General features: G+C 49.8%; 1 protein-coding gene across 1 annotated transcript in view; it reads left to right on the forward strand.

The window, feature by feature from the left end:
- CSMD2 (CUB and Sushi multiple domains 2) overlaps positions 1-17,995 on the forward strand; it is a 236,605-nt gene that overhangs the window by 150,116 nt on the left and 68,494 nt on the right. Inside the window, exons 20-25 of the mRNA XM_058819623.1 lie at positions 4,467-4,682; positions 7,493-7,681; positions 11,037-11,206; positions 13,828-13,984; positions 14,542-14,733; positions 16,758-16,884. Of these exons, the coding sequence (XP_058675606.1) occupies positions 4,467-4,682; positions 7,493-7,681; positions 11,037-11,206; positions 13,828-13,984; positions 14,542-14,733; positions 16,758-16,884 (1,051 nt within the window). The remainder of the gene's footprint in view (positions 1-4,466; positions 4,683-7,492; positions 7,682-11,036; positions 11,207-13,827; positions 13,985-14,541; positions 14,734-16,757; positions 16,885-17,995) is intronic.

Raw genomic sequence — 17,995 nt, forward strand, 5'->3', positions numbered from 1 at the left:
AGGGTTTTGATGTCACCTCTTCATCCTTTTAAAGGGAAAATTCTTATCAAGCAGAGCTTTGTGTTATCTCCTGTTCCAGACCTTTGTGGCCCCATCCTGAAAGTCAGGATGTGGATGCAGAGATCCTGACACCATTCCCTGTCCCAGAGAGGGATCTGCCCCTCCTGAGGGATTTCTGGAGGTGCTCAGCTCCTCCTCTCCAAGGTTTTTTGGGAATATCTCCCACATGGCCACCACACGAGTCCTGGAATTGCCCCAACTGCTCCAACAATTATTTTCTTGTGACACTTTATGGACTCTCAAGCTGTGCAAGTGGAGTTTAAAAGCAGTTTCATTTTAAAGGTATTTAAATGCCTAAAGAGAGACCATTATTTTTAATCTCTCTGCTTCAAAGTGATTTCTTTTCTTCTTTAATTTGTTTTGCTGTTTCTTCGGCAGAGAATGGGGGGAGAAAAAAAAAAGCCCAACCTCGTGTTAGCAGAGATGTTTTGTGCCACAGTAAATTGCAAAGCAGAGTAAAGGTTTAATTGGTCACAAATCCTTAAAAATGAGTTTATAATTAGCCCTTTTTGCTACAGTTCCACGACCCTTCAGTGCTGGAGGAGCCTTGTGCCCTCTGCTTGGAGTTTTTACTTTAAAAAACTTGGAATTTGGGCATGTTCTCCAGGATAACTGAATTATTCTTGAGCTGATTCCAGAGGGGTGATGTTATTTCTGTTCCTTAAGCTGGGTTTGCTAAAACTGAGGGTTTAAATTTGCTGTCAGAGGAGAATAAATTCATTTTGCATTCCCCACATCCCAGTTTTCAGGTCAGATCTATTTCTATTTTGTGCTTCTGGTAGAAATAACAAAACAATTTGGAAACTCTTGGAAGTTTCCTGCTTTTGTGGAATTTTGCGGACTAAAAACATGTTCTCCACAGAATGGATATAAAGAATGAATTATCAAGGTCAGTCCTAAGCTTTGGATATAAAAATCCTTTTGGGACAATAAAGGGCAGTGAGGGATAAATTGTGGGATGATCCCACAATTCCTTCACTCCCAATCCCATGGGAAAAGCTCCTTGTTGGTTTCCAGCCTCTCTGACCTTCACTTCTTGGAAGGGAAGAGCTCCATGTGAGCAGCAAAGCTCCAAGAAAAACTTGGAGAGGGTCAGAGATAAATAAATGGAATATTCAGCTGGAATTTGATGCTGTGGGGTTGGATATTGGATCTCCAGAGCTTTCCCTGATCTCCAGAAATTAATAGGGAATGGGCAGCAAGGAGGAGAATCTTCCTCTGGGCTTTATTTTGCAGGGTTCCTGCTGTTTCTTTGGGATGCTGTGTTTTGGGAATGGCGGCATGCAGAGCCAGGGAATTCTTGGGAATTATTTGGGTTATTGGGTTAATTATTATTTTATAATTATAATTATTTGGGAATTGTTGGGTTAAATGAAATAACCTGGTCAAACCAAGCAGGGATCTCTCCCAAATTCCATCCTGGGGTTTCCTGGAGGGTTCTGAGCAGGATCAATCCCAATCCCACACGAGCAGAGGCTCGGGAGCCTGCCCTGAGCTGGGAGATCGGCATGGAAAAATCCATCTAAATGCAAAAAGGCTTTTTATTGCTTGGCATCTCCCTGCCTTGTTAAGTCGGTGTGACAATGCTCTGACAGAGTTCGAGCTCACATCCTGCCTGGCTCCTGCTCTCACTGCTGTTTTTTGTTGATTTTTTTTTTGTATTATTTTATTTCCAAGCTGGAATTATTTTCCAGAGAATGAGTGTTTCTAATGGTGTTTGAATTCCAGCATGAAAAATCACCTCGCTGGAGGCTCCTGCAGGAGCCTGAAGTGCTTCCCATTGTGTGTCTGGAGGTGTGAAGGGGACTTTAAGTAATCCATTACTCCTCTCTGGCTCATTTACAAATGCAGCAAGGTCACAGCCTTCTCCCCAAATGTTTCAAATCGTTCAAATTTAATTTGGGAGGAAGAGGCAAAATAGTTTTGCTGTGTTTGGCTGGCATTTCCATGGCTGGAGCTGCTGTAGGGTTTATTTTGAGCAAGAAAAGGTGAATAAAAGTAGGGTTTAGGGGAAGGTGTCCCCTCCCATGGGACAGCCCTCCCACATTTCCTTATTTGGGTTTTAGTCCCACCCACATTCCTTTATTTGGGTTTTAACCCCACCCACATTCCCTTATTTGCGGTTAGCCCATTCCCACATACCCTTATTTGGGTTTTAGTCCTGCCTACATTTCCTTATTTGGGTTTAGCCCCTCCCACATGCCCTTATTTGGGTTAAGCCCTTCCCACATTTCCTTATTTGGGTTTAGCCCCACCCACATTCTCTTATTTGGGTTTAGCCCTGCCCACATTCCCTTATTTGGATTTTGGCCCTGCCCACATGTCCTTATTTTGGTTTAGCCCCTCCCACATTCCCTTATTTGGGTTTAGCCCTGCCCACCTTCCCTTATTTGGGTTTTAGTCCTGCCCTCATTTCCTTATTTGGGTTTAGCACCTCCCACATTTCCTTATTTAGGTTGAGCCCCTCCCGCATTTCCTTCTTTGGGTTTTAGCCCCACCCACATCCCCTTATTTGGGGTTAGCCCATCCCACATACCCTTATTTGGGTGTTAGTCCTGCCTATATTTCCTTATTTGGGTTTAGCCCCTCCCACATGTCCTTATTTAGGTTGAGCCCCTCCTGCATTTCCTTATTTGGGTTTAGCCCCTCCCACATTCTCTTATTTGGGTTTAAGCCCTGCCCACCTTCCCTTATTTGGGTTTTAGTCCTGCCCTCATTTCCTTATTTGGGTTTAGTACCTCCCACATGTCCTTATTTGGGTTAAGCCCTTCCCACATTTCCTTATTTGTGTTTAGCCCCTCCCGCATTTCCTTATTTGGGTTAAGCCCCACCCACATTCCCTTATTTGGGTTTTGGCCCTGCCCACATTTCCTTATTTGGGTTAAGTCCCACCCACACTCCCTTATTTGGGTTTAGCCCTGCCCACATTCCCTTATTTGGTTTTAGCCCTGCCCACATGTCCTTATTTGGGTTTTAGCCCATCCCACATTCCCTTATTTGGGTTTAGCCCCACCCACATTCCCTTTTTGGTATTTTAGTTCTGCCCACATTTCCTTGTTTGGGTTTTAGCCCTGCCCACATGTCCTTATTTGGGTTTCGCCCCTCCCACATTCCCTTTTTTGGGTTTAGCCCTGCCCACATTTCCTTATTTGTGTTTAGCCCCTCCCACATGTCCTTATTTAGGTTGAGCCCCTCCTGCATTTCCTTATTTGTGTTTAGCCCCTCCTACATTTCCTTATTTGGGTTAAGCCCCATCCACACTCCCTTATTTGTGTTTTGCCCCTCCCACATTTCCTTATTTGGGTTTTAGCCCATCCCACATTCCCTTATTTGGGTTTAGCCCCACCCACATTCCCTTTTTGGTATTTTAGTTCTGCCCACATTTCCTTGTTTGGGTTTTAGCCCTGCCCACATGTCCTTATTTGGGTTTCGCCCCTCCCACATTCCCTTTTTTGGGTTTAGCCCTGCCCACATTTCCTTATTTGTGTTTAGCCCCTCCCACATGTCCTTATTTAGGTTGAGCCCCTCCTGCATTTCCTTATTTGTGTTTAGCCCCTCCTACATTTCCTTATTTGGGTTAAGCCCCATCCACACTCCCTTATTTGTGTTTTGCCCCTCCCACATTTCCTTATTTGGGTTTTAGCCCATCCCACATTCCCTTATTTGGGTTTAGCCCCACCCACATTCCCTTTTTGGTATTTTAGTTCTGCCCACATTTCCTTGTTTGGGTTTTAGCCCTGCCCACATGTCCTTATTTGGGTTTAGCCCCTCCCACATTGCCTTATTTGGGTGATAGCCATGCCCACATTCCCTTATATGGGTTTAGCCCTGCCTACATCTCCTTTTTTGGGATTTAGCCCTGCCCACATTCCCTTATTTGGGTTTAGCTAGGCCCCCACGTAGGAGGACGGAATAAAACCATTTTTAAGGTCATTTCCCACCCAAATCGTTCCATGAGTCTCTGGTTCAGCCCATCATGGGAAGGTCCTTGCAGCTGCACCTCTGACACACTTCTGGGAGAGCCTCCCTGACCTTGAGGCTGGGATTCAGTCCTGGTTTTCCAGGCAGGAATTCCTTCTGGAACACGCTCATTTTTGAGCCCTCCCAGCTCCAGCCTCGCTGCTCTCCATTTGAAAGTCACTTTTAGAATAAAAGGCTCCCCTGGGCTGCTCCCTCAGCTGCTGCTCTGTCCCTGGAGCAAGTTTGTGTCACCCTGACAAGGGCACAAGAATCCAACATTTCCAGAGCCTGGCCCTGCTCCCACACCCCAGATTTAGGGTTTTTATTGATTTCACTTCCACCAGACCCAAATCCACAATTTCAGTGTGATTTTCGCCCTGCCCTCAGTGGGGAGCTGGGGTTGGGCACTGGCATGACTCCACCTGCGGTTTCCCCTCTCTCTGCAGGCGTGTTCTTCACCTTCCACACGTTCCACCTGGAGAACGGGCACGATTACCTGCTGATCACGGAGAACTCCAGCTTTGCCCAGCCCCTGCAGCAGCTGACGGGCTCGCGGCTGCCGGCGCCGCTCAGCGCGGGGCTCTTCGGCAACTTCTCGGCCCAGATCCGCCTCATCTCCGACTTCTCCATGTCCTACGAGGGCTTCAACATCACCTTCTCAGGTGACAGCAGCTGCCCGAGCCTTCCCTCTGTGCTTCCCTTCCCTCTGTGCCTTCCTTCTTTTCCTTATCTTCTTTCCCTCCCTCCTCCCTTCTCCTCCTTTCCTCCCTTTCCTTTTCCTGCCTTTCCTTTCCTCCCTTTCCTTTCTCTCCTTCCTCTTTTCCTCCCTTTCCTTTTCTCTCTTTCCTTTTTCTCCCTTTCCTTTTCCTTCTTTTACCTTTCCTCCTTCCTCTTTTCCTTCCTTTCCTTTTCCTCCCTTCTCTTTTTCCTCCTTCCCCTTTTCCTCCTTCCCCTTTTCCTCCCTTTCCTTTCCTCCCTTCCCCTTTCCTCCCTTTCCTTTTCCTCTCTTCTTTTCTCCCTTTCCTTTTCCTACCTTTCCTTTCCTCCTTTCCCCTTTAATTCCTTTCCTTTTCCTCCCTTTCCTTTCCTCCTTTTCCTTTTCCTCCTTCCTTTTCTCCCCTTTCCTTTTCCTCCCTTCCCCTTTTCCTGCTTTTCCCCCTTTCCCTCCTTTTCCCGTTTCCCCTCCTTCCTCCCTTTTTCCTTTTCCATGGTACCAGATGAGAGCCCCCTCCTGCTGCACCCAGCAGGGCTCTGATCCAGATTTTCCTGACTCCAGGACTCAGGAGGAGGCTGAGGGAAACAATCCCTGCCCAGAGAAGTCCCAGCAATCCCTTGCTGAGCTGTGCTTGCTCAACCCTCATGGTGATGGTGGCTTTGAGTGGGTGTGCTGATCCAAAATGCAGATTTTTCAAAGGAAATCCTGATTTTTCAGCGGCTGTCTGTCAGGAGGAGCGTGAGGACTTGGAGAGGGACCGAAAAAAGGGACATGTGGCACTGCAGGGCAGCCCATGGCACTGGGGCAGCCTCTGCTTGAAGGGCAGGAGGTGTTTGATTGTGTCTTCTGGGCTGGAGTCCTCCAAATGACTCCCAAGTGCTGCCATTCCAGGGAATGTCAATCTTTGCTACCTGAGTGCCCCAGAAGCAATTCCCTACCACAACCAGTGAAGGGCAGGAGCTTTATTGCTGTTCTTCCCTCTGTCCCCGTGTCCTTCCCAGTCCTGAGCTGCCACTCCAGCACCCAGGGAAGGAGAGAAATTCCCATTTTTCCTGTGGAGCTTGGTCTGGCACCCTCCCTGACGGGCAGAGCTGTTGCCATAGATGCAGCTGAAACCTGGTTCCCAGTGCCTTTGTTCCTGGCCTCTGAAGTCAGGGATTTGCATGTGGAAACCAGTCAGAAAATTTCCAATTAACTCCCATTTTGATGAGGGGAAAATGGCTTTTTGCCTTTCAAAAGCTCGCCTCTAATTATAACTCTCATTTTCAGTGTATTTCAAGGTTTCTTTCCTGTCTTGAAAAGCAAAACCAGGAGTCAGTTCTATTTTTAGCTGCCTTTACATATATATATGTTAACATACAGGCTTTGGACTTGGAGATTTTGCCAAAAACACCCTCAAAAGAATTTTCCTTCAGGCTGCTTTGGGGTCAGAGATTTGAGTTTGGCTGTTGGCCAGAATCCTACGTGACCTTTCTTGGAGCAGCAGCCTCGGTGTCCTCCTGCATTCCCTGAGCAGGATCATCCATTTCAAGGATTAGAAAAGGAGAGGCAGCAGAAATCCCACCCGGATCAATCCATCCTCTCTGGACTGCAGCACAGGGACAGTGACAAATCCCCATCCCTGTCACTGTGACAGGGACTGGGACTTGTTGCCTTTGGAGGTGGTTGGGATCCAGGTGCTGGGAGGGAGATGTAGGTGGAGGGGGAAATTGGAATCCTCATGGGTTCACTGAAACTGGATCAAAGCTCAGAGATCCCTTGGATCCTTGTGGCATTTAGAGGGAGGACAGAATCCTGAGCTGTAGGCTGGGGGTGAAATCCAGGTGGGTTTTCATGGCTTGAAATCCTCATGGATTCACTGCAGCTGGATCAAGGCTCAGAGCTCCTTTAGATCCTCATGGCCTCTCCAGGGAGGACAGGACCCAAGTTGCAGGTTGGAGTGAAATCCAGGGGGTTTTCATGGAATCCTCATGGATTCACTGCAGCTGGATCAAAGCTCCCTCAGACCCTTTTGTCCTCTCCAGGAGGGGACAGAACCCTGAGTTTTAGGCTGGAGTGAAATCCAGGTGGATTTTCATAGCTTAGAATACTCATGGATTCACTGCAGCTGGGTCAAGGCTGCTTTGGATCCTTGTGTTCTCTCTGTGGAGGGCAGACCCCCTGAGCTGTAGGTTGGGGTGAAATCCAGGTGGGTTTTCATGGCCCAAACAGGATTCCATCCTCATTTTTCCATCCTCCCTGGAAAATGCAGCTGGATCAATGCTCAGAGCTCCCTTGAATCGTTGTGTCTTCTCTAGAGAGTACAGACCCCTGAGTTGTAGGTTGGAATGAAATCCAGGTGGATTTTCATAGCTTAGAATTGTCATGGAGTCACTGCAGCTGGGTCAAACCTCCCTTGGATCTTTGTGTCCTCTCCATGGAGGACAGAACCCCTGAGTTTTAGGTTGGGGTGGCATCTGGATGGATTTTCATGGTCCAAACAGGATTCCATCCTCATTTTTCCATCCTCCCTGCAAAATGCAGCTGGATCAAGGCTCAGAGCTCCCTTGGATCCTCATGTCATTTACAGGAAGAACAGAATCCTTGAGCTGTAGGTTGGGGTGAAATCCAGGTGGGTTTTCGTGGCCCAAACGGGATTCCATCCTCATGGGTTCACTGCAGCTGTATCAAGGCTCAGAGCTCCCTTGGACCCTCATCTCCTCTCCGTGGAGGACAGAACCCACCTCCCATCCCACAACCCCCGTTTTTCCCCTCCAGAATACGACCTGGAGCCGTGTGACGAGCCCGAGGTGCCGGCCTACAGCATCAGGAAGGGGCTGCAGTTCGGGGTGGGGGACGTGCTGAGCTTCTCGTGCTTCCCCGGGTACCGGCTGGAGGGCGCGGCGCGCATCACCTGCCTGGGCGGGCGACGGCGAGTGTGGAGTGCGCCTCTGCCAAGGTGTGTTGGTAGGTGGTCATGTGCTTTCATTTTGCTTGGCTGGCCCCGCTGTGCTGCACTCCTGAGGTGGGCAGGGATGGACGGGAGCGGCCCTGGGGTGGGTGATGTCCCTGGGATGGGTGATACCTCCTGGGATGGAGGGGCAACATCTCCTGGATGGGTGACATTCCCCAGGATGGTTGGGAGCACCCCTAGGATGGGTGACATTCCTGGGATGGATTGGTGACATGCCCTGGGATGGATGGGAGCACCTCTGGGATGGAGGGGTGACATCCCTTGGGATGGGTGACATCCCCCAGGATGGATGGGAGCACCTCTGGGATGGAGGGGTGACATCCCTTGGGATGGGTGACATGCCCTGGGATGGATGGGAGACATTCCTGGGATGGGTGATATTCCTGGGATGGGGGGGTAATATCCCCTGGGATCGATGCAGACACCCCTGGGATGGGTGGCATCCTCCAAAATGGATGGGAGCACCCCTAGGATGAGTGACGTCCCCTGGGGATGGATGGGTGACATTCCTGAGATGAGTGACATCTCTGGGATGGATGGGAGCAGCCCTGGGATGGAGAGGTGACATCCCTGGGATGGAGAGGTGACATCCCTGGGATGGATGGTGTGACATCCCCTAGGATGGTTGGGAGCATCCCTGGGATGGGTGGGAACTGGGATGGGTAGCATTCCCTGGGATGGAGGGGTGACATCCCCCAGAGTAGATGCGAGCACTCCTGGGATTGGTGATGTCCCCCAAGGTGGATGGGTGACATCCCCTGGATGAGTGACATCCCCCAGAGTGGATAGAAGCACCCCTGGGATGGGTGACACCCCCCCAGGATGGGACCAATCCACAGCAGGGATGGGGAGATGCTCCAGGCCCTGGCAAAAAGACGTCACTCTTATTTCTTGTTGTAGAATTTCAGTAGAAAATCGTTCCCAGCTCTGCTCACCCAGAGCCTGAGGATTCCTCCAGATCAGCCAGGGCAGGGCTCTCACTGGTGGCCAGACCTGCTCAGGAGATTGTCCTGAGCTCTGGGTGACCCTTGAGGGAGAATTTCAGGGCAAAGCTGCCCAGCAGAGCCAGCTGTGCTGCTGAATTTCCAGCTCTGGGGCCTCATCCTGCTGGGACAGGCAGGAATAACAATCAGGCTGCAGATAAAGCTCATCAGGGGAATGAAAATCAAACTAAAAAATCATTTCCAGAGCTTTGAACTGGAGCCTCAGACAGCAGCACTGAGTGGACAACCCTGGCTGCTGTTCCTGGCTCAGAATTAACAGCTTGGCTTGATCAGAGCAGGGCAAACTCAGGGCTGATGGCCCAGAGCTCTGTGGCAGGGTGACAGCTCTGTCACAATGTCCCCAGTGCTGCTCAGATCTGCCTGGATAGGGATGGAAAAGGGAGACTGACTCATTAAGATCACAGGAGGTTTAATTGCTTCTCCAGACACTCTGCATTCAGCTCCTGTCCTAGAGATGGTCTGGGGAGGGCTCAGAGTGGTTTTTGTTCCTTTGTCCAAGCCCTGTGGCCAGGACACCTCCCTGAGATGTCCCCAGCATTGTCCCTGGGGAATCTGTGCCAAAATCCAGCTTTTCATCCCTGGCAAGAGCAGAGGACACAGAGTGTCCTCCAGAGAGCCTCCTCTGGGTGCATCTGCTGCTTAACCCTTCCCTGGAGGAGCAGCAGAGCCAGGAGCTGCCCTGGCATGGTCCCCTCACCTGGGATGGTTCCTCCAGCTCCAGCAGCTGCTCTGGGATGATTCCTTCATCTCCACGAGCTTCCCTGGGATGGTTCCCTCACCTGGGATGGTTTCCTCAGCTCCAGGAGCTGTCCTGGGATGGTTCCCTCACCTGGGATGGTTCCTCCAGCTCCAGCAGCTGCTCTGGGATGATTCCCTCAGGTCCAGGAGTTGTTCTGGGATGGTTCCCTCACCTGGGATGGTTCCCTTATCTCCAGGAGCTTCCCTGGGATGGTTCCATCCTCATCCAGGAGCTGTCCTGGGATGCTTCCCTCACCTGGGATGGTTCCCTCAGCTCCAGAAGCTGCTCTGGGGTGGTTCCCTCACCTGGGATGGTTCCTTCAGCTCCAGCACCTGCCCTGGGATGGTTCCCTCAGCTCCAGGAGCTAGGAGGACTCAGGGACATTAGATTGATCCCAAAAACTGCTCTCAGGGGGACTTTTGGAGTGCCCATCCCCAGGCCTGCGTGCAGAGCCCCAGAGGAGCAGGCAGCCAGTGTTTGACAGCAGAAAATCCTGCAGGGTAAACAGGCTGGGAAAACAGTGAGTCACGGCTGGCTCGTGTGGGAGCTCGGCAGGAGGAACAGAAAATCCTCAGCGTGGGGTTGTTCTGAGCAGATCCACACAAATTTATACGGATTCCTACAGATCTACATCCATTTCCCACAGATTTTCTGCAGATCCACGCAGATGTCACACAGACTCACAAAGATTTATATTTGCACAGATTACTCACAGATCCCCCCCCATATTTCCCACAGATTTCCCACAGATCCACATAAATTTCACAGAGATTCACACACATTTACACAGATCCCCTACAGATTCACCCAAATTCCCCCAGATTTCCCACAGATCCACTCACATTTCACAGAGATTCACACAGATTTATATTTGCACAGATTTCCCACAAATCCCCCACAGATTCCCCCAAATTCTCACAGATCCACACAGATTTCACAGTGCTTCACACAGATTTACATTTACACAGATTCACCCAAACTCCTACAGATTCCCCACAAATTCCCCGCAGATCTCACAGAGATTGACATAGATTTATATTTACAAATATCCCCCACAGATCCCCCCAAATTCCCACAGATTTCCCACAGATCCACACACATTTCACAGAGATTCACAGAGATTTAAATTTACACAGATTCCTCCCCGAATTCCCCCCAGATTTACATTTACACAGATTCTGAAAGAGGAGAGAAGCCTGGCTAGGAAAATTTGATGGGAAAGGGGACAGTCTGCAGGTTGTAGTGAACCACAACAGGTTGCAGTGAATAACAAGAGATTGTAGTGAATAACAACGGGTTGCAGTGAGTAGCAAGAAGTTGTAGTGAGTACCAAGAGGTTGTAGTGAATACCAGCAGGTTGTAGTGAATAACAAGAGGTCATAGTGAGTACCAAGAGGTTGTAGTGAATACCAGCAGGTTGTAGAGAGTAACAAGAGATTGTGGTAAATAACTACAGGTTGTAGTAAATACCAACAGGGAGAAGCCCTCTCCTTGCTGCTGCAGGAGGGGCTGAGCAGCTGTGGCCTTCAGAGGCGCCTCCTGCATGTGTGCTGTGGCCAGCAGACGCGTGGGGTCACTGAAATGTGCCTTTGTGTCTCGCTGCAGCTGAGTGTGGCTCCTCGGTGACGGGCACCCAGGGCGTGCTGCTGTCCCCCAACTACCCCCTGAACTACAACAACAACCACGAGTGCATCTACTCCATCCAGAGCCAGCCTGGCAAGGGCATCCAGCTGAAAGCCAGGACGTTCGAGCTGGAGGCAGGAGATGTCCTCAAGGTAATTCCGGCTCGGGCAGTGGAGAGCGATGTCTCTAAATGCTCTAAAATTCTCATGGGATTAGGTGGGAGTGATCACCGTGTCATCCCAGTGCCATGGAGGGATTCCCATGGCCGTTTGGAATGCCAGATTTCCCCCAGACCAGCTAAACTTCAGCACCCACCTGTGGAATGCACAGGGAAAACTCCTCATTCACCAGAAAGGCTCTAAAATTTTGATGGGATTAGGTGGGAGTGACCTCTGTGTCATCCCAGTGCCATGGAATGATTGCCATGGCAGATTTCTGCCAGACCAGCTAATCTTCAGCTCTCACCTGTGGAATTGCACAGGGAAAACTCCTCATCCACCAGAAAGGCTCTGAAATTTTGGTGGGATTTGGTGGGAACAACCTCTGTGTCATCCCAATGATTCCCATGGCAGTTTGGAAGCCCAAATTTCCCCCAGACCAGCTAAACTTCAGCACCCACCTGTGGAATGCACAGGGAAAACTCCTCATTCACCAGAAAGGCTCTAAAATTCTCATGGGATTAGGTGGGAGTGACCTCTGTGTCATCCCAGTGCCATGGAATGATTGCCATGGTAGATTTCTCCCAGACCAGCTAATCTTCAGCTCTCACCTGTGGAATTGCACAGGAAAAACTCCTCATCCACCAGAAAGGCTCTGAAATTTTGGTGGGATTTGGTGGGAACAACCTCTGTGTCATCCCAATGATTCCCATGGCAGTTTGGAAGCCCAAATTTCCCCCAGACCAGCTAAACTTCAGCACCCACCTGTGGAATGCACAGGGAAAACTCCTCATTCACCAGAAAGGCTCTAAAATTCTCATGGGATTAGGTGGGAGTGACCTCTGTATCATCCCAGTGCCATGGAATGATTGCCATGGTAGATTTCTCCCAGACCAGCTAATCTTCAGCTCTCACCTGTGGAATTGCACAGGAAAAACTCCTCATCCACCAGAAAGGCTCTAAAATTCTCATGGGATTAGGTAGGAGTGACCTGTGTCATCCCAATGCCATGGAGTGATTCCATGGCAGTTTGGAAGCCCAAATTTCTCCCAGACCAGCTAAACCTCAGCTCTCACCTGTGGGTTTGCACAGAAAAAAATTCCTCATCCATCAAAAAGACTCTAAAATTTTGGTGGGATTTGGTGGGAACAACCTCTGTGTCATCCCAGTGATTCCCATGGCAGTTTGGAAGCCCAGATTTCCCCCAGACCAGCTAAACTTCGGCTCCCACCTGTGGAATTGCCCAGGAAAAACTCCTCATTCATCAGAATAGTGAGGGTTTGAGCATTATTTCAGTGCTTTGAAGAATCAAGGCTGGTCCCAAAAAAAGGGGCTGATTGAAATGCAGAACTCCAGACTCTTCTGAGATTATTCAAGCTCCAGGACTCTGTGGAGAAGGAGACAAATCCAGGCTGAGGTTTTTTTTTTATTAACCAAAGGAATGGTTTTGAAGGAGGCATTAATATTGCAAGGATGTGCTGAGCCATCTTCCCAGGAATCCTCTGTCCTCATTGAAGTGTCACACTCCAGGAGAGGCGTAATCCACGTTTCCAGCTCACAAATGACTGGAAAGGGAGAAAGATTTCCTGTTAATGCAAGGAATGTACTCCTTGTCAGAGGAATTACATTTTCTCAGCAGGTTTGTCATCAGCTGCTCATCTGAGGAAAGTTCCTATCGATCTCCACTGGTGAGGAGCTGCTCTTGGTCCTCACAAAAGGAAGAAAAAAAACCCCATTTGTGTTTTTCTTAAATCAAGGCTCATCTCTGAGTCAGTCTGGGGGAAAAATGTGAATTTTTAGCAGCTGATCCTTGGGAAAGAGAACTGGGGAGATGCAGCCCAGTGTGCAGAGTAAGTCAGGGCTGAGGAGGAGAGTGCAGATCCTCCAGGGTGGAAATGCTGCTCCTCAGGTGGGCAGCACTGTGGAGTTCCATCAAATCAGACTTTTAGTTTGATATCCTGGATCTCAGCTCACATTGCCTGAAGGATTTGTCCCTGTTTGCACTTGTGGATCCAGGAACCACTCCTGGATCACCTGTGGGACAAATCCTGGAGGGTTGGAGTTGCTTTTCCAGCCTGAAGCTGGAATTCAGAGTGGGGTTGGTTCTTTCCTTCCCTTTTCCCTCCAATACCCAGGATCAGCTCAGTGCCAGGAGCAAATTCCTTGATTTGAGCTGACCCCAAATCAGGGCATTTATCAGGAGCTGCTGGCTCTTCCCAAAAAAAAAAAAAACCCAAAGGACAAACCCAGGGTGTTGCTGTGAGCAGATCAGGGACTAGGTGGGATGAATTCCTCATCATTTCTCTGTTCTAGAGCTCAGTGAAACTGCAGAGAAATCCTGGAATGGTTTGGGGTGGGAAGGGACCTTAAGGAAATCCTGGAATGGTTTGGGTGGGAAGGGACCTTAAGGAAATCCTGGAATGGTTTGGGTGGGAAGGGACCTTAAGGATCATCCATGGGCAGGGACACCTTCCTCTGTCCCAGGTTGTTCCAAGCCCTGTCCAACCTGGCCTTGGACACTTCCAGAGATGCAGGAGCAGCCAGAGCCCCTCTGGGCAGTGATGGTTTGATCCCAGGAATGGCTTTTCCAGGCTGGATTTCTTGTTCCCCCCCAGGTCTACGATGGCACCAACAGCTCTGCCCGGCTGCTGGGCACCTTCAGCCGCTCGGAGCTGCTGGGCACCAGCATCAACAGCACCTCCAGCTCCATGTGGCTGGAGTTCATCACCGACACTGCCAACACCAGCAAGGGCTTCGAGCTGCAGTTCTCCAGTGAGTTCCAATCCCACAGGTCAAGGTGTTTTTTTGTGGTTTTGTGTTGCACATGAGCAAAGAGTCCTTTCGGGGGTGATCTTGTACCCAAAGTGGAGTTGGAGTGTGGGAGAGCACAGAATCCCAGGATTACTGAGGGTGGGAAAGCCCTCCAAGCCCTCCCAGTCCAAGCTGTGCCTGATCCCCAGCTTGTCACTGAGTGCCACCTCCAGCCATTCCTTGGACACCTCCAGGGATGGGCACAGCCCCTTCCAACCCTTTCCATGCAGAAATTCCTCCTGATATCCAACCCGACCTCCCCTGGCGCAGCTCAAGGCTGTTTCCTCTTCTCCTGTCCCTATTCCCTGGGATCTGATCAAACCTTTCCTGTCGAGCCTGTAGCAATCCCGAAATTCAGATCAAAACTCCAACATTAATTAAAACCCCTCTGATTTCCAACACAGCCCCTTTGGTCCCCAACAAATCATTGTAAGAAGAAAACCCCACCATGGCTTTGAGTGAAACCCTCCTGGTTGTGAAATCCCCAGTGCCAACAGCTGCCCTTGCTCCCTGTGCAGGTTTTGAGCTCATCAAGTGCGAGGACCCCGGTGTGCCCCAGTTTGGGTACAAGGTGCACGACGAGGGACACTTTGCTGGCAGCTCAGTGTCCTTCAGCTGTGACCCTGGCTACACCCTGAGAGGCACCAGGGTGCTGGTGTGCCTGACTGGGGAGAGGAGAGCCTGGGACCAGCCCCTGCCGACCTGTGTGGGTGAGACACCTTCTTCTCCTTCTCCTCATTCTCCTCCTTATTCACGTTCTCCTCCTTCTCCTTATTCTCCTCCTTCTCCTTATTCTCCTCCTTCTCCTTCTTTTTCTCCTTCTCCTTCTCCTTCTCCTTCTCCTTCTCCTTCTCCTTCTCCTTCTCCTTCTCCTTCTCCTTCTCCTTCTCCTTCTCCTTCTCCTTCTCCTTCTCCTTCCTCCTTCTCCAGGAGAGATTTCCTGGGATCCCACACCCTGAACATCCTTGGTCCCTGCTTTGCCGATCAGCTGACATTAACTCTGCTGTTAATTGCATCTGCACTAATTGAGTTGTGTGTGGTGAGGTCCTCAAGATGGAGACACCTCCAGCTCCTCCAGCACTCTCCAGACCGAGATTTGGATCACACACCCTGAACACCCTGGGTCCCACACCCTATCCTACAAAAAATGGTCCTACCCTGACCATTTTTTTGTCCTAGCTTTGCTGATCCATTGACATTAACTCTGCTATTAATTACTCCCATCTACGCTAATTAAGTTGTGGTGAGGATCCTCTGTGAGGCATCTTGAGGTGGAGACACCTCCTGCTCCTCCTGCACCTCCAGGAAATTATTTCCTTGTGGATTCCATGCCCTGACCACGCTTTGCTGATCCATTGACATTAACTCTGCTGTTAATTGCATCTGCACTAATTAAGTTGTCTGTGGTGAGGGTCCTTGAGATGGAAAAACTTCCTGGAAGTGATTTCCTTGGATCCCACTCCCTGGCCTCCTTCTGTCCCTGCTTTGCTCATCCATGTGACATTAACTCTCCTATTAATTGCATCTGCACTAATTAAGTTGAGGTGAGGCTCCTCTGCGAGGCATCTCAAGATGGAGACACCTCCTGCACCTCCAGGAAATTGGATTCCCCACCCTGACCACCCTTTGCTGATCCATGGACATTAAGTCTGCTGTTAATTGCCCATCTGCACTAATTAACGTGGTGAGGCTCCTGTATAAGACAGAGAGCACCTGAAGCAGCTTTAGCATGAAACCCTCTGCCCTAAACACACATTTGTCAAGGGATTTTTTCTTCCTTGTGCTGTTCCAGCCCTGTCCTTTCACTCTGGACATGTTGAAGTGAGTGTCACCTCCTGATAGTGACACCAACGTGTGTCCTGTGTGACAGCTCAGAGCCAGGTTTATTTCAGAGCTGCCTGACACCTGATCCCGTCCCCAGACATTTCAATTCCCTTTGCAGAGTTCCCTTTTCACCTGCAGCTCTTCCAAATTCCGGTTTGGGGTTCTGTGTGTTAAATGAATGGGGCTGATTGCTAATTCCTGTCCTGCCGTGCCCAGGACATGGGGGAGTTGTTGGACACTGAGTCCCCTGGGAGATCTCCACACCCAGGGATGTGCTCAGCCCCTGGCACTCCGTGTTCCCTCTCCCAGGAGGCAGGGCCAGTCCTTGGCTGGGATTTCAGCCTCATTTATTGATGTAAAAAGATAAATCTCCGTCATTTGTGCGTTTTCTTAACCTTCAGCCTGTTTGCTCTTCGTGTGTTGGATATGAGGCCGTGTCTGAGCGTGTGGAAATGAAAAAGAAATGAAAGAAAACGGAAAGAAATGAAAATTGCAGAATTTGAATGGATATGTTATGGAAATTACTCCAAATCCTCACATTCTTTGCAGTTCATTTACAGCGACATTTACAAGTTCTTTGCCTTCTTATCCTTCATTTTCTGATGAATCCAAGCAGAGGAGCAGAGCTCCTTCACCCCCACGTGTGGAGCAGGGAATCAGGATCCTGACAGGCTCTGCTTTTGCTCCCTGGAGATTCAGAAAGGTGCAGGGAAGCTTTGCCAGGTGTTCAGAAATGCAGAATAACTCTGATAACTCAGCTGAATTCAACAATTCCCTTCATCTTTGTAAGCTTTTAGAATCCCTGGAAAAAGCCAGGAATAATCTCTGTTGCAAGGTAAGATTGTTGCCACGCAAGAGCCACAAAAAACCACAAATCTCCTCCCTAACCCCACAAATATTTTTGTTCCAGCTGAGTGTGGAGGGACAATCAGAGGAGAGACCTCGGGACGGATCCTTTCTCCAGGATACCCAACTCCCTACGACCACAACCTCAACTGCATCTGGACCATCGAGGCAGAGCCTGGGTGCACCATTGGGTGAGCTGGGCTCCTGTGGTTTGGCTTCTTTCCCACTTGGAGCTGGTTTTTTTCAAAAAAATCCCCACAGATTTCTCACAGAAACAAAGGTCAAAAATTAAATAAAGCAAAGGAGGAGAAGCTGAGGGACAAGCAGGGAGAAGTCACTGCGTTGGTTCCAGAATCAGGGAATGGTTTAGGATGGGATTGGGGATTTATGGGGTTTATTTCCCAGGTTGCTCAGAGCCCCCTGTGGCATCACTGCTCCTCTGTTTTCAGCCCTGGGTGGTGACACCAAGCCATGTCCTGGTCCTGCCCATGGTGTTCCTCAGCTCAAACATCCCAGATGAGCTTTGGTGCTCATGGGCAGCTTCCCACCCCTCTCCTTAATGGGATGCATCCAGAATCAAACCCTTTTTTCCACCAGATTAATGAGGAACATCCCAAAAGTGCTGAGTGGCCACACAATCCTGGAATGGGGGTCTTGTAGGAAATCGCAGGGAATGTCCCAGAATCCAGGGAATTCCTTCTCCCTGATCCTTCACTTCTGCCCCACCACCCCCTCAGTGATGTTTGCCAAACCCTTCAGGGCTGTCCTGGTTGTTCCCAGAGATTCTAGGCTGGCCAAAACCCACAAAAAACTGGAATATTTGGGCAAGCTAAGCTTTGACTGAGTGGGATTTGAGGGGGAGAAATGCACCTTAAAAGTTCTGAATAACAACAGCAACAATAATAATGATGATAATGATTAATAATAATAATAATTATAATAGTAATAATAATCCTCTCCCATCAGAGTTCCCAGTGCTTCTCAGCCATTCCTGGCTCATCCCAAGCCTGTTGCTGTTCCATCCTGAATTCCTTCCCTCTCCATCCCATTTTCTCCTCCCTGCTGCCTCAGCACCCATCCCAGCACAGCCTGTCCCTCAGGGTGAGCTCTGTGCTGCTTTTAGCCCGTGGAGTTCTGCTGGAGGCAGGTTTGGCCTGGTGTTTTCATTTTTATTTAATGCAGAAATTCCTCCATTAGCGCTGCCCTTCAGAATGGCTCAATAATGGATGGGCTTGGGTGTGAACTGAGGAGGAAAAGCACAGCCAAAGCAGCTGAATCCCTGCACAGGCAACTTCCACTTGA

The sequence above is a fragment of the Ammospiza caudacuta genome, chromosome 25, assembly GCF_027887145.1.
Source record: "Ammospiza caudacuta isolate bAmmCau1 chromosome 25, bAmmCau1.pri, whole genome shotgun sequence".
In the NCBI taxonomy this organism is placed as follows: domain Eukaryota; kingdom Metazoa; phylum Chordata; class Aves; order Passeriformes; family Passerellidae; genus Ammospiza; species Ammospiza caudacuta.